The sequence below is a fragment of the Barbus barbus genome (genome assembly GCF_936440315.1).
Source record: "Barbus barbus genome assembly, chromosome: 25".
Taxonomy (NCBI): domain Eukaryota; kingdom Metazoa; phylum Chordata; class Actinopteri; order Cypriniformes; family Cyprinidae; genus Barbus; species Barbus barbus.
In genome coordinates, this window is record NC_136753.1 from 18828705 (window position 1) to 18845716 (window position 17012).

Below are 17012 nucleotides of genomic sequence, written 5' to 3' on the forward strand. Positions count from 1 at the left end.
AACTTCAAACGTGCCTTTGTTATGTGAAGTTGTCAAGTGATCGAGCTAGTGAAAATCTATGATGGAAACAGGAGAGGAGCCCAAATTGAGGAGAAATCACTGTTTCAAAAGTGCATTAGGAAAGGTTTGTTTGGTTTTCTCTTTTTCTGACATATCCACTTCTTCCAGTGCCGTTTGATGTATCATATCTTACTGAACTACATATTTTTCAGTTTTCTATTTGAATTATCATTATTCTTTAATTCATGACTTTAAAGTTAAAGTTAATGTAACATCAGCTTATTTCATTTTGTGTATGCTTTGCCTGTAGAGCAACGGTGTGATAGCAGTTAACGATTGTTGATGACTAAAAAGGCGGTTTAATAAGTATGCATGTAGAAACACGCTTCAGAGTTTCACAACAGGCAAAAATACCACAAATCTAGGTCATTGCCCCTTAAAAGAGCAATGCAACTCTGAGAAAACAGGGTTGACATAAATAAGATTAGGCTTGTAACATTAAGTATCTCTCATGAGAATGCTGACTATTTACACAGATCGCAAGCTTATCATTTTCTGGTAACATTCTATCTTGGTGTTTTTTTTATGCAGGTGTGTGACCTGTTGTATGTGACATCTTTAAAAGGGATTATGGTATGGAAGGCAACCCACTTTTTGTTCTGACTATATGCTGGTTTGCTTCATGCAAATGCATTTGAGAGAACAGAGAAGACAGGAGAAGAGGCTTAAGGACTAGGCATGAAGTGTGGAGAAAAATATTCACTAATCCTCATAGAGACCCAGAAAAAGAAAGGCATGAAATGGATTTTTTCATCAGAGTCTGGCAGGTGGTCTTTCTTCTCCTTTTCGGCAAATTCTGCGGTGAGTAAAATCATTGTGATTATATTTGTTTTACATTGGAATGTTTTATAAATGAATAGTGTTCTCTCTCTGCTTAGACTGCTACAGAGTCAGTTGTGTTGGAAAGCTGATAGTAGATTCAGATGTCATCCACCTGGGATCCAACTTGACTGTAGGCTGCCAATCAAACACTGAGCGCTGTGGCAGACACTTCGCCATAGTTTTCAATGGAGAGACCATTTTCGAAACAATTAATTGCTCTGTTATAAGAACACAGATAGTCATCAATGAGCCAAGTTTTTGGCTACTCTGCAAGGTGAAGGAGGGAGACACATGGCACACTGTTTGCGGCCAAGATTTCAAGGCTGGCTGTAAGTTCAAATGTTATCTGTATTCAAACGCTCTAACTAAATCAGTTGAAATGATTTGAAAGGTTAATATAGCTTAAGGAGCTTAAGATAGAGGCATTAGCTAATGATCAATTGATCATGTACATGAAATCGAAATGTAAGAATCAAAACTCTATGACATTTGTGATATTCATAAACCTATGTTTCTTCTTTGTTTAAAAATGCTACTTAGTTTTGTACATTCTGTACAATTAACCAGATTTTGACTATGAATATCTAGCTGTTAATTAATTTTCTGCTTTAGACCCTCCAGGTAAACCGAAATTCAGCTGCGTCACATACCAAAATTCGGAGTATGTCAACTGCTATTTGGTGGTCACAACTGAGACGTATTTATTTACAAATTTCACAGTGACATTTTAGTAAGTGTGTCTTATTCAAACGTTATTATTTTAACAGTTTGATAACATCAAGGTGCTTTATCGTATGTCCGATATTTATCATTTCATAGAAACTTTATATAATTTTTTTTTTTTTTCAAATATAGAGATAAAGATCAAAACAGCCTTTCTTGTGTTTTATCTTTCTTTAATGTCTTTCGTCCATGCAAAGCAACAGCACATCCCAGTTCCTCCAGTATGTGATGAACAAAGACGGCCATGTCTCTATTCCACGATCGCTGTTTGTTGAGGACATGACATATAAAGTCCATGTAAGAGGTCACAATGCATTAGGAAAGTCACACTCTACTTTCAACTTCTCGATCTGGGACATTGGTAAGAGGCTAAATTACACACACGTACTAATTTCTGAAGCACTTTCTCATTTTGATCATATCATGATCTCTTGATTGTTTAATCTTATTCTTTCACTCAGTGAAAGTGGTATGAATTTTGACATACCAAATGTGCATAGATGTGTTTAGCTGAATCATGTTGACTTTTTGACATTGTTTTTGTTCAGTAATTCCAAGCACTCCAGATATAGCACGAGTTGTGTTTGAAAATGGCGCTCTTTCTCCTATAATATGCTGGAATGGCTCAGAAGATATTTTGAAACCAATTTTGAGGTTCAGAGAAGCACATGATAACCAGGACTGGGTGAGAGTCAAATGCTGATTTCTTATATAAAAAGGATTTGTGAAAAATGTGTTCTGGTTAATGGAATAGTTCATCCAAAAATTAATATTTGCTGAGAATTTACTCTGCCTCAGGCTATCCAAGATGTAGATGAGTTTGTTTCTTCATAAGAACATTGGGTTTGAAAAAGACTAACATTGCATAACTTGCTCCTCTGCATAGAATGGGTGCCGTCAGAATGAGATTACAATAATCCACACTACTTCGACTACAATGCCTTGTGAACTGAAAAGCTGCGTGTTTGTAAGAAACAAATCCATCGAGACATTTTCATTTTAAGACATCATTTCCATAATCCATAGTAACTTCCTGCAGTGAAATAGTTTGTCCCATGTTGTTCTCTCACATCAAAATCTACCGAAATATTTCTTTAGAACTGTTTCGGACTGTGTTGGGCTTGATCTGTGTATATTTCTCTCCTGACTCAGATGGGATGAGAAAGTAATACTATGAATAGAGGACTCATAAATTAGCTAGAAACAATGCTTTAAAGTTAAAAACATCTTAATGATGGATTTGTTTCATACAAATATGCAGCTTTTTGCTTCACGTGATGTTAATTGATGGACTGGAGTTGTGTGGATTACTGTGATGTTTTTATCAGCTGTTTGGATTCTCATTCTGACGGCACCCATTCACTGCAGAGGATCCATTGGTGAGTGATGTAATGCTCCAAATCTGTTCTGATAAAAAAAAAAAACTTATATCTTGAATGTCCTGAGGGTGAGTATTTTCATTTTTGGGTGAACTGTTCTTTTGAAAGCAAGCCATCCATTAGCTGTCTTAGATATTTTTGCTATCGCTTTTGATCAGGGCCAGGGAAGTGTGAAGGAGCTCCAAGCTGGATGTATTTTGATGCAGGAAGCCTTAGAACCGTTAACGCCCTATCAGTTTGAGCTGAGGGTGTGTGTTACTTCAACAAACTGCAGCATGTGGAGTCATCCCTTCAATATAACCAGCCCAGGAATTGGTAATTCCTTTTTATTCACATTAGTTTAGGTGATGTGTTTTATCAGCATATTGTTTTGACAATAATTTTGTTTTATATGTTTTAGCACCCTCACACAAACTTGATGTATGGAGAGTCATCAACAAGACCAGTACTCATGGACTTCTGAATGTCACAGTGTTGTGGAAGGTAACAGTACCACCTGCAGGAGAGATAAATCAAAGATTTCAAACAAAGGAAAAACTGTGTATAACATAAATTACTACGGTGCCCGGGAGGGGTCGTCTTCGGGTTCACTGAGTTTTGTTGTGGCCACGAGATATTAATTCGTGGGAACATCATATTAACTCGTGGGAACGTGATATTATGTTGTGGCCACGAGATATTAATTCGTGGGAACATCATATTAACTCGTGGGAACGTGATATTATGTTGTGGCCACGAGATATTAATTCGTGGGAACATCATATTAACTCGTGGGAACGTGATATTATGTTGTGGTTTTATGCATAAACAAAGTTTAATGCATAAACAAACCTATGTGACCATAGCAACCCGGGATTATCAGAGATGGATAAAACATTTTTCATTTTCATTTAATATTTGTATATTATTATTATTATTATTAGGTTATATTAAAGTGTTAGAGCTATATTTTTTATATTTATTTCATACATAATATTTTATTATTTCCCCTTTCAATTCGTGTATCGCTTTACCTAATTAACGTTCTGTATAATTATGCTATTTGCTACCATATATTTTGCAAATACTGCAAACGCCTGACAATTATGCCAATACTTTGATTGTAGGCTATTTATGCCAGTGCGTAATGATAAAATGAGTGTGTTTTCATTTACAAATGAAACTATATGAATGATTCATTCCTCAACGAAACACTAGGCAGTAGGCTATAATATTAATAATTATTAATTCATAGGGGGAAAAAAAGAAATATATGTTAAATTCAACCTTTAAACTGCATTTCCAATAGGCTATACATTCCAGTCAGCATAATCATAGCTTTATGTCGAGCATTTACAGTAGGCTTATTTACAAAACTGGTCAGCACGTTATGTAAAGAGATCGAAATGAAGGAAAAAAACAAATATAAAAATATAATAATAGACTAATAATAATAATGTAATAATAATATACAAATATTACGGAAAAAGACGATCAGTTGATGGACACACACAGCTAGCAAGACTGTGGGATGGATTGGATAAAAATGTTTTCTTGTAGGTCTATTTTATTTTATGTACTTTATGTAACATTTAGCCTATTCATGATAAACTTGAATGCTGTGTACATCGCGTGCAATTGCCTAAAGTCCGGTAGCCTATGGTCAATATAATAATTTAATTATGTAATAATTTCTATAATAATTAAAATAACAATTTCTTAATTCAAAATAATCTATTAGTGAATCCCTGATAATCTCAGGTTGCTATGGCCACGTAGGTTTGTTTACACATTAAACTCCACGACATAATATCACGTTCCCACGAGTTAATATGACGTTCCCACAAATTAATATCTCGTGGCCACGACAAAACTAAGTGAACCGAAGACGACCCCTCCCGGGCACCGTAAATTGCTGTCGAACAGTTTGGGGTTGGTAAGATTTTTTATGTTTTTGAAATAATTTGGCACTCAAGCAACTTATTATTGTTATTATCATTAAAAAAAACAACAACAGTTTTTTTGTGGAAGCTGTGATACTTTTTCAGGATTCTTTAAAGAATAAAAAGTTCAAAAGAACAACAAGTAAACATTAAAAGTGTTAATGTTAACTTTCTTAAGTAAGTCTTTACTGTCACTTTTGATCAATTAAATGAATAAAAGTATTAATTTCTTTAAAAAAGTCTCTCTGACTTTAAACTTTTGAATGTTACTTTATATAGCATAAATGTCAACCTCTTTTTAAAAATCTAAACATTTCCATTTATGCAAAAGTCATGGTCATTGTCACATTATCTTAGTGATTAGTAACTCACAAATCTTATTTTTATTATTCATTAAAAATTCTTATTATTTCTTATTCATTTTAATTTTCTGAAATTCTGGTCTGAAATATTAGTGTCATTCACCTAAGTAGATTTCTTTTAATCAATCTCTTGAATACATCTATTCTAAGAGTGAATAAACTAATTAGCATATCTTGACATTACACAACAGCATAAAAGATGACTTTAGAAAGTGCTGACTCATTAAATCTCTACAGGACAGTCCCACATACACTGGCGGACGTGTGCTCTCTCACAGTACGTCTAGAGGTTTCATGGTTTAGCAGCCCACATTAGTTCATGCACTCAAAGTACTATTTGTCATAAAAAATGTTGTTATATATTCACCTTCATGTTGTCCCAAAATAAAGGTTCTTTATTGGAATCAATGGTTCCATGAAGAACCTTTAAAATCCATGGAACCTTCCAAAAGGATTTTTTATTGTGGAAAAAGGTTCTTTAGATTATCAAAATGTCATAGAAAATGGTTCTTTTAATATTTTTTTTTCTTTTGTTTGGGGAACCTAAAATGGTTCTTTTGCTTCGAAACCCCCTCTTTGGAACCATAATTTTTAAAAGTGCATATTACTTTCTTTCTGTGGAGCATTAGAAATTAGTTTGTACACTGTATTCCAGGTATTTTGAAGACTCATGAAAGATTTATGTGAGGAGCAGACAGAAAATTAAAGGGAAAATTCTCTCATCATTTACTCACCCTTAAGTCGCCCCAGATGTATGTGACTTTCTTTCTTCTGTGGAAAGCAAATGGAGATTTTTACAAAAGCATCCATAATATGCCAAGTGGTCATAGTTGGTGCTAAAAAAATCATGCAAAGCAAACATGACAGTAATCCATAAGACTACAGTTGTTCAATCAGTGTCTACTGAAGCGAAATGATAGTTGTGTGTACTATTTTATATATTTTAAAATATAAACCGTAATAAGATCATTTTTTGGTGGACTATCTCTTTATATCTCCGTCCCACTCAAGAAGCGAGTTTGTGAACTAGATCAGTCCAGTCTGAGAATGAATCATTCAACTAGAAAGAAAGAACTGACTAAAAAGAATGAGGGGGAAAAACATTATCACCGGCCTTTACCCTCAACATGAACTCACTTGTTGACTATTTATTTCTCCTTCTTCTTACAGCGCTATAAACCAGAATATTACAATGGAGATTTATTATATTACAAGTTATCTTATAAAGAAGAAGGCAAGATCCAAGAACTGAATTGCCCATCTCACATCACTCATCAAACTCTTCAGCTGAACGCAGCAGAAGTTAACGTCAGTGCTGTGACAGCAGCAGGTTCCTCCCCACCTGCACCTGTCAGCTTGATATATACAGGTGAGAACCTGTTTATTATTCATTTTAGTTTTGTAGGATACACAAAATGTGTTCATTTACAAGGCATCTACATGAGCTTAGTCTAAATGAAAATGTTATATTATTTTCTGTGTGCGCGTGTCGCAGGTAAACCAGCCCCCATGATAACACATTTAGTTCCAGCAGCAGGGGGCAGTGTGCTTCTAGCATGGGACGTGTCTCATTACAGTGAGGAGGTGGAGGGCATTCTGGGATTTGTTGTGCAGTGGCAACAAAGTACAATGCACTTAAAATGGAAGCGATTAGGAAAAGACTATAATTTTACATTCCTACAAGGTAAGAATTTTTCAAAATCTAGTGCTATTGATCTTAACATCTAAGGATTAAAATAATAAAAATGGTTAAAAACGCAGCATAACGTTATGCAGATTAATGTAGTTCATGTAATGGTGTTCATTATTCAAGTTTCATTATGAAGTTCATTTCTGAACTTGTTCTTGCAGGTATGCGAGCTGGTGTCCTGTATAACATTTCTTTATATACTGAAGAAGCCAGTGGAGTCTCAGACCCTGCATTTGTTCAGGTTTACGCAGAGGAAGAGAGTAAGCACGTGTTTACTATATTTGCAGTTTCTCTCTCTTGCTTGTTTTCCATTTTAACATACTTTGAAATGTAATTTATTCCTATTTTTTATTATTTCCTTTTTTTTTGATAAATATAAATATTTAAACTGTAGTATACATTTTCCATAACTGTTCATGTTTATTTTACACTTCATATAAATTCAGATGAGATTTTCCATAGGCCTATTTATAATAAATAACTACGTTTAATTATATCTGACTCAGTTAAATTATAAATGTAATTAACATTAGTGCAATTACTAATATGTCATAAGTGTTTTAGGCTGAACTTTTTTTTTTTAAAGGGGACCTAACACACACAGTTTCACCCAATCTCATGTTAATCTTGAGTACCTATAGAGTGGTACTGAATCCTTCATATCTCCAAAAAGTCTTTAGTTTATCATTTTAATAAAAGAAAGATACAGCTTTACGATTCTCTCCGGAAAAAGCCGAGCTCCTGGAGGCGTGCCGTGTGGGCGGAGCTAAAGAGTGATGAGCACTTGCAGAGATATTTAATATAAATTGTTCCCCCCCTTTAAACAAAAGAGCAGTAAACAAAAAGTGTTACAATAATCCCTGCTCTCCCTCTAAATTGCCACAAGAGGGCAGTGACAGAGAATTTGTCAAAATAAGTCAGTTTATGAGTTTATTAAATACAATAGCATTTTAAAAAAGTTCAAATTTATTATTATTATTATTTAATCCTGCTCAGTTAATCTTTTAATCCACTCTGTTGTTTCTTTTTTTAGAGCCTTTAGCTGGTCCAGATATATCAATTAACAATACACTGAAAAACCAGATTTTGATTCAGTGGGATGAGCTTGATCGAGAAAAACAAAGAGGATTTATCACAAACTACACCATTTACTTCCAGAGACATAGAGACAAGAGACTTCTTCAGAACCGTGAGTAAAACAGCTGTCTGTGAGTGTGTTGAGCTGTGGTTTGTGTCAGTGTGTCTGAGGGGAGGAGTCACATGGTTTGGCACGCAGAATCAAAACTTTTGTTTGTTCCTTAACACCGTCTCAATATAAAAACCAATCATTTTTTGTTGTTGTTTTTGTTTTATTGTTTTTTCACAACACCCCACTAGTGATGCAGTGCACCTTTGTGCATTTAGCAGAGTGGAAAGACTTTACCTGTCTTTGGTTTGAGACTCATCACTGTCACACCCACAGTTTGACAGCAGGGTTTTCCACCATTTACTGAAAGAGTTCACATCCTCTTCCAGTAACCCCACTCCCCTACACTTCTACATAACTGGTCTAAAACTGATGTTCTGCGTGTCGCAGAACTATGACCACAAAATAGTTAGGTTAAATCAGTTAAGGATTTTGGTAGCAACTAACATGGGAACCAGTTTTTAAAACGTTTTATATCTTGTTGCATTGGTGGATTGTTTAAAATCCATAACCAATATCCATGCTTTAAAAAAAATAAAAAATAAATAAAAATTCTATACCAGCATAAGCCTAAGATTCTGGTTTTAGCTTGACTTCCAGCCTGGCCAAGCTTATGCTTAACTGGTTTAGCTGGGGAGCCAGCTGTCTACTTGCTTCACCAGCTCAAAACAAAAGTGCACAAAACCCCGTATAAAGCCAATCAACAGACCAGCTCAAACCAGCTTAGTTGTTTTTGTTTTTCTTTTGTCTGTCATACCCTGATGCAACAAAATATGAAACTAAGTATAATGCAAGCTTCACCAGGTTGAGAGAGAAGCATAAACCTGCTAAAACCATCTTAAAAAAACATCTTAAAACTGCTCAAAACCTGCTATCGCAAACTAGAACCAGCAACCAGCTGTTTGGGGTCTATACGATTTTTTACAATTATCTTACACTTACCAAGGCTGTATTTACAGTATTTGATCAAAAATACAGTAAAAATATTAACTATTTAAAATAACTGTTTTCAATTTTATTACGATTTAAAATGTAATTTATTCCTGTAATAGTAACGCTGAATTTTCAGCAGCCGTCTTCAGTCGTGTCACTTCATGTCACACGATCCTTCAGAAATCATTCAAATATGTTGATTTAGTGCTCAAGAAACATTTATTATTATTATCAATATTGAAAATGTGCTGCTTAATATTTTTGCGGAAATCATGATTTTTTTGTCATGATTCATTCATTAGAACATCATTTATTAGAAAAAAACTACGAAAAAAATACATATATATACAGGTAATATATGACCCCAAACCTTCAAACTGTAAAGTTGTTGTACTATAATTTTATTTAGGGCTATTGTGCTGTTTTAAAAATCCAGTTTAACTTGATCTACAGCGATTTGTCTAAGATTGTTGTTGTTGTTTATTGTTGTGTCAAGGTAATATTTTACTACTGCAAAAAAAAAAAATGTAGAGGTGTTGGAAAAAAGATGTCACCCTCACAGGGACAGGCCCACATATCAGTTTGAACTGAAACTGAAAACTATCTATGGATGGGCTTCACATGCTTAAGATGACTTTCTAATATTATAAAATACTTGTGGTCACACAAAATTATTAGAGAGGAAAGTGCGGTTTATATGTTAGTGGGCATTCATATGCCCTGTCTGATCTCGCTGCGCATCAGTGTATTCACATATTCCAGTGTATTCACATATTCTCTAGAGTTCTCATTAGAATCTTTCGAGGGCCTCTGTCTTCTGTGTCATTTCTGTCTTTAAAGTTACAGCTCCGACTGGCGCGAATGAGACCCAGCAGCTATTCTTAACAAGTGGCTTCAGGCATAACAGGAAGTAGAGACAACAGCGGAAAGCATGTGGCTATGTGCAAATGTTTCTGTCTCCAACATAAGCTACTCTAACCAAGCTGTTAAACAGACAACAGTAACTAAAAAATGCCTGTTATTATCCAGTGGCATAACGGTGTTGTCAAAAAACGCAGAACAGACAAAAAATTACGCAATGGCTTTTTGTCAGTGTTAAGTATCTCCACCCTGCTGAACAGTTACATGAGCATTTTAACTTTGATGTTTCATTCTACAGAGTTACTCTTAGATCTTTTACCCTTAACCATGAAACCTGGCTCAAAGACAAACTGTCAGTCAGCTAGTCATTGCTAAAGTAGAGTGTGAGTGATGCAAATGAATATTTGATATTATTTTCTGCTAAAAGAAACATCCTGGAAGAAACACTCTTCATCTCCTCATGTTGTATGTGTTCTTGCAGAAACTGTGCCTAATGCATTTCCTAGACGTTTGACTTGGGAGCTGCAAGGCCAACAGGAGTGTGTCGATATCCTGGTCTCTGCATGGAATTCAGCGGGTGAAGGGCCCAAAGGAAAACCTGTCACTTGCTGTTCTCACAGCAAACTATCATACAAAACTGGTTCAGACAAGACAACAGGTGCCTTTCCTTATGAAATAGATGAGAAAGATCAAAGATCATTGAAAAAAGTCGTGTTGGATTAGCTAAGTATAGAAACTTTGACCTTAAAATCACATTAGTTTGACCAAAATGAATTACAAACATGGGTATTTCCAGAAAGTCTCTGCTGAAATGATTAATAAGCAGGAAAGAGTGTTTGGAAGTACAATATTTGACAAAAAAAAAGATGCGGATGTGATGTTGCTATATTAAAAAATTGTCATCTTTATTTCCTCATGTCATTCCAAAACTATACAACTTTCTTTGTCTGTGGAAATAAAAAGAAGATATTTTGAAGACAGTTTTTGTCCATAGAGTGAAAGTCAATGAGATCCAAAACAGCATTTGTCCACATTGGCATTCATTGTATGAACAAAAAACTCTTGAGATATTTTTTTGTGCTCTACTGATGAAAGAAAGTCAAACTGTCCCTTTAAGAGAATCAGTATGAGGCTCAGTGCACATTCTGACTACAATATTACTCATTTTGTAGCGTATGGGTTAGAGTTGCATACAGTGCACAAGATACACTCAAAACACTGAATAATATTCATGCATTATTCATAGAGTATGCACCGATAAAGTCCTTTTAAAGATATTAGGAACAGTTAATGCATAATTGTTACAACAAAATCATATCATGTGTTAATCTTAATGTGCTTAATGTGTCTCCAGGTGGAATGATAGCTGGAATTTGTTTGGCTGCTGCTGTTCCTATGGTGATCCTGGCCAACCTGATGTACCTGAAATGTGTGCGGCAGAGGTGATGTGCTGAACTAGGGGGTTTTGATTTCACTAAGTGTCTGCACTTTCATTGGAGCAAGTAGTTTCACAATGTGGCTCATGCCTGCAGTCTTTCATAATGTTACAGTCACAGACAGTGTGAATGTAATAAAAAAGTTAGGTATGTTGTATGTATAACTGTTACTTTTATTTCTCAAAAACTCTCTTTACAGAATGATGAAAATGTGCATGTCCATTGGAGTCTCTTGGATTTTTGAAAATCTACCAAAATTTGATAACAGCAATGCTATAAAACTACTAAAGGTAATGTTGTTTATTTATACACGGTCATTTTAGTTAAATGTTACAATCAACATGCAGCATTATGAGTTTGGAGGCCTTCTCTAAGACAAATGCTACACAAGTGATCTTGTGATGTGGGTTTCTTAGTAGCTCACAAGGTTGGAGGGGGTTACCTTCTAATTCAAAGGTCAAACATGTTGTGTTTAAATAGAAGTACTCTATTTTAACTCTTCTGAAGCATACTGAAATTCATGTATTTGAAAAAATCAGCAACTGTACAAGTATACTGAGGTAGTGTCATGTTTGGCATATGAGCAGATGGCCTGAAAACTGAACCTTTAAAAAATACAAAACATTTAGTATTTTTGAGAAAGTTTTCCGCCAGAATTTGCCCCACTAAGAAGCACAGTAGCTGAAATGTCATGGTTATACATGTCCTCAGTATCCGTCAAAACAATTAGAGGAACAAACTGAACTTCGATTATACGAAACTGTAAAATAAGAGTGCCGATGTTCGTATTTAATTCGAACATGGTTTTTAACCTTTCTGAGGCCTTACCCAATGTTTATGCCTGTTATATATGGAGGTTTGGTTGCTAAAACTATTATTTGTTGTCAATATATAACTCGCTCGTGGCTATGCACAACTATTGGAAATGGGGTTGTAAGAAAAGAGTGAAAAAGCAGACCACACAAGCTAAAACCATCAATGATTTGATTCACACAAACTGTCGAATGGAAAAAGTAGAATGCAGAAATGCGAAAACAGTGTGAACAACCCCTAATAATCTTGATTGTACTTAAAGAGACTTTAAGAGTTCACCCAAAAATGAAATTTCTGTCATTAATTACTCACCCTCATATCATTCCAAACCAAAAGACCTTTGTTAATCTTCAAACACAAATTAAGATATTTTTGATGAAATCAGTTAATTAATGAATTTCTGTCATTAACCATTTAACATATTCATAGGCATTAAAATTATGATACAATATTGCACCTGTTATTGCAAAAAGCATGTTAGAGGTTGAATAGCAGGAGCTACATTGTCTTCATACTGCATGTTCATACTTGTTAAAACCTTTTTTTTTGCTCTCAGGATGACAGCCATGGCCCTTGGGAAGTTCTTCCTGGAGACAATGATCCTCCCTTAACTCCCATTGAGGAAGTCAGTCTGTCTTTGGAGAGACAAAACTCTTATCCAACTGTGCTTCATGTCACAGAAACACCCACAACGGATCTGTTTTGTATTGATTCTCCTTATAAACCTCAGTTATTGACAGCTTCACAGAGAAATGAAGACTTCTCTGAGACTACAGATGAGGAGCTAAAAGAGGAAGACCAGTTCCCTTTCTTGGCCTCTCCATCACATCATGACTTCAGTTGGGATTTAACCTCTATTCCCGTGATACATGGACGTCTTAATAGCTTTTTGGCTATGGATGGAGCGCTGGGATCTTTGGGCATTCTTGAAGAGCTCCTCGCTCCCCCTCAGACAGTCTCCAATAAGAACGGAGGAGTGGAAGAGAATGAGAGGATTGTGGAAACAGGAGATATAGACCAGAGCACTTTTACAAGTCAAACTATACTACCCAATGACCTGGAGAGCAGCCTCAGAGGGCCTGGCTTTAATTCCAGCCCATACTCCCCACAAGGCCTTTGCCGTAGTTTTTCAGTTCCAGAAGAGGGTTAGGCACTCAAATACCATGCCGCAAGAGTATGTCTGAACTACATTCGCATGGATGTGATTTGGCCATAAACACAACCATACAGGATCTTGCATGACATCATCTTGTGCATAAAGCATTAAGTTTTTTTTTCAGTGATTTAACAATGATGACAGACTATTTTCTTTATATTGTCTGCATATATATTGTGGCTTTAGTCAGATACATCTAAATCACATTGGGGTTTCCACACACTCTGAGGATAGTGTCAAAAGTAAGCTGTACTCTATGATGCTGTTTGATTTATTCATAGAAACGTCTTCCTCTTGAATACTGTTTTGACACAAAAGACAAGACACATGACACACTGCACTTTTTTCTGCTTAATTGTACTGAATGTGCATTTGTAGTGTACTTCAAATCTTAAAAGTGTATTTAAAAAAACTATACTTTGAGATTATATAATAATGTTAACTATATAAAAACCACTTAAAGGTGAAGAATGTAGTTTTTGCGATACTAGTGTCACCTAGCGGAATCACAAAAGTAAAGCATATTTTTGAACAACTTTTGCAAATTCCCTCAAGATTATACTTATCTTTACAGTATCTTATATGTTATCTGAGGCTTGAAAGTAAAGAGTTAACATTTGCAGCAAACACCTGAGCTTACATTACCTGTCAAGACAATTTTCAAGTTCAGTGTCTCAATGTAAAGTAGTCAATGAACTATAAACGTATTTTGACAAAAAAAAAACTTAAACACTTTCATGATTGTTTCTTAACACACTTAAGTACAGTCAAAACAAATACAATTAAAGTGCATAAAATGTCCTACTTAAGTGGGTGATAAAAGCAGTCTTACATTCAACTAATTACATAAAATGAAAATTTAAACCCTAATACCATTTAATTGTAATAAACATGCAATTAAGTGTCCAAAAAAATTACATTCATATCACACTTATTTTAAAGTAAATTATTTCAGTAAAAGTGTGCTAATGTGTACTTCTTTTCAAGGAAAATTGAGATGAAAGGGAATCAGATCAAATATGAATACTGAAGATAAGTAATTTATTCAACAAAAGTTTAAAAATGTAAAAGGAAAATGTAATAATCTGAGGTAAACAAAAGGATGAGAGATTATATATACATGTGTTTGTGTGTGTGTGTGTGTGTATGTGTGTGTGTGTGTACCTGGTATTCCCTAGGTTATATGGAAACCAAATGTTCCCACAAGAATAGTAATGTAAATTTTGATTCCCATGAGCAAACAAGCTTATAAATCAAGTTTTATGTGAGAAGCAGGTTTTAGGGTTAGGGGATTGAAAATACCGTTTATACAGTATACAAACCATTGCATCTATGGAATATATACAGTTGTGCTCATAAGTTTACATACCCCTTGTAGAATGTTCAAAATGTTAATAATTGAAACTAAATAAGAGGGATCATGGAAATTGCATGTTATTTTTTATTTAGTACTGTCCTGAATAAGCTATTTCACATAACAGATGTTTACATATACTCCACAAGACAGAATAATAATTGAATTTATAAAAAATGACCCCATTCAAAAGTTTACATACCCTTGAATTTTATTGTGTCATTTCCTGGATGATCCATGACTGTTTTTATATTTTGTGATAGTTGTTGATGATTTGGTCCTCATTGGTCCGGAGCAGTTCAACTGCCTGCTGTTCTTCAGAAAAATCCTCCAGCTCCTGCACATTCTTTGGTTTTCCAGCATCTTCTGCACATTCGAACCCTTTCCAAAACTGACTGTATGATTTTGAGATCCATATTTTCACACTGAGGGCAATTGAGGGACTCATACACAACTATTACAAAAGGTGAAAACATTTACTGATGCTCAAAAAGGCAACAACATGCATTAAGAGCCAGGGGATGTAAACATTTGAACAGTATGATGATGTGTAAATTGTGTTAAAAGATGGATTTCAAAATCATACAGTCAGTGTTGGAAAGGGTTCAAATATGCAGAAGATGCTGGAAAACCAAAGAATGTGCATGCTGGAGGATTTTTCTGAAGAACAGCAGGCACTGCTCAGGACAAACGAGGGACTCATGAAGAACTATCACAAAATATAAAAACAGGCGTGGATCATCCAGGAAATTACACACTGTATTAAGATTCAAGGGAATGTAAACTATTGAATGAGGTCATTTTTATATTCAGTTATTATTTTGTCTCGTGGAGTATGTAAACATCTGTTATGTGAAATAGCTTATTCAGGACAGTATTAAATAAAAAAATAACATGCAATTTTCATGATCCCTCTTTTTTACAATTATTACCATTTTGCACATTCTGCAAGGAGTATGTTAACTTATGAGCACAATGTATGTATGTATATGTGTGTGTGTGTGTGTGTGTGTATACGTATGGGTGCACAAGTCATTCTGCTCATGCTCAAAAAGGACTTCCTGAATGTATGCTGGCCCACTAAATATAGATTTTAAGAGAAAAGTTAGTATAATATTTTAAAGGAACTAATTCATTTCTTATACCAAAACTGCAGGTGTTTCAAAGCTCAGTGAACAGGAACCACACCTTTATATTTCAGTGCTAGTTTACAGGAATGGTGGTAAGTTTGGAGTGTTTATACATTCTAGAGGGAGATTTTCTTGTTTAAAATACAAATCACTTTACAGATCACTTTATGAATATTTTAACCAACCAATGAATAATATCTGATGTATATACATTCTTGAAGTGGGAATGTAATTGATTTCTTCTAATCTTTGACACAGGCAGATGCAAGATAGAACATATTAAAAACTTGCAAAGCTGCATTTGACATGTGTAAACTTGTTAACCTGACATTGACAGGTTATTTATACCATTAACCAGTGAGTCTCACAAGGTTCATTTTGGTTCTCAGCTACACACCATCCTGCAGAGACACTTGCACCGCAAAGCTTTTTAAAACTTCCTGAGAAAGTTCACGTGTCACCCTTAATAATACGGTTCAACATCTCACACGTGAGGAGACGTCATCCACTCGTATAGTTCTTCTCTGCACAAACATTCCACTCTATTATTGTGGTGCTGAATTACACCTTTCAAGATGATTTGTGGGAACTTTAAGGGTGGGTGGGCAGTCTGACCTTACAAAAGCACCTATTTGGTCCCTTTATGATTATGATCATGCATGTACTCACGTGAAATAATGTAGTGCTGCCAAATATTGCACTTGAGAGCAGATGCTTTGGATCAGCGAAAACATCCAATATTCAAGGTTGGGAAAGGTGTTTTGGTTTTTTCAACCATTACCTCTTCATCTTTTACCATCTGGAAGACATATACTTAATGTTCTGTCGTGTGGGGCCCCAGGGACCCCATTAACACATTTATATATATATCAAATAGCCTACTATGTTAAGGATAGCTTTTAATGCACTATTAAATTTCCCTCACCTCAAACAGAACATGAAGGATAACCTAAAATCGAGGCAAAAACTATAGCTATATTAAAATAATAATAAATTGTATATGAATAAACAGGTATAGTTTATTTATGTTATTGTATTGATGAAATGGTTGTGTGTACAGTGCTTGTAGATTTTCTGTTACTGTATTTAATTGTTGGTCTGCAAATGATTGTTATTTTCAACCCATCATATATTGATATTAAACTGACCTCTTTGAAACATGTAAATACCTTTAGGTTTCTATTG

At 34.9% G+C, this 17012-nt stretch overlaps 1 protein-coding gene across 1 annotated transcript; it reads left to right on the plus strand.

Moving 5' to 3' along the window:
- On the plus strand, positions 1 to 14058 carry LOC306844542 (interleukin-12 receptor subunit beta-2-like). The gene is made up of 16 exons (XM_079376761.1): positions 1 to 124; positions 592 to 861; positions 939 to 1211; positions 1495 to 1612; positions 1803 to 1966; positions 2154 to 2290; positions 3143 to 3299; positions 3385 to 3467; positions 6439 to 6637; positions 6764 to 6952; positions 7120 to 7218; positions 7992 to 8147; positions 10420 to 10596; positions 11293 to 11380; positions 11574 to 11664; positions 12744 to 14058. Exons 2-16 carry the CDS (start codon positions 801 to 803, stop codon positions 13335 to 13337), a joined length of 2586 nt encoding a protein of 861 aa, XP_079232887.1. The 5' UTR covers positions 1 to 124; positions 592 to 800; the 3' UTR covers positions 13338 to 14058.
- Positions 14059 to 17012: the final 2954 nt, after the last annotated feature.

What these genes read in the sequence shown, in the direction of transcription:
- LOC306844542 (XM_079376761.1), top strand. Translation starts at nt 801, where the DNA reads ATGGATTTTTTCATCAGAGTCTGGCAGGTGGTCTTTCTTCTCCTTTTC. An exon ending in CTTCTCGATCTGGGACATTG is followed by an intron (nt 1,967 to 2,153) that starts GTAAGAGGCTAA and finishes GTTTTTGTTCAG; the next exon opens with TAATTCCAAGCACTCCAGAT. An exon ending in TGTCAGCTTGATATATACAG is followed by an intron (nt 6,638 to 6,763) that starts GTGAGAACCTGT and finishes CGCGTGTCGCAG; the next exon opens with GTAAACCAGCCCCCATGATA.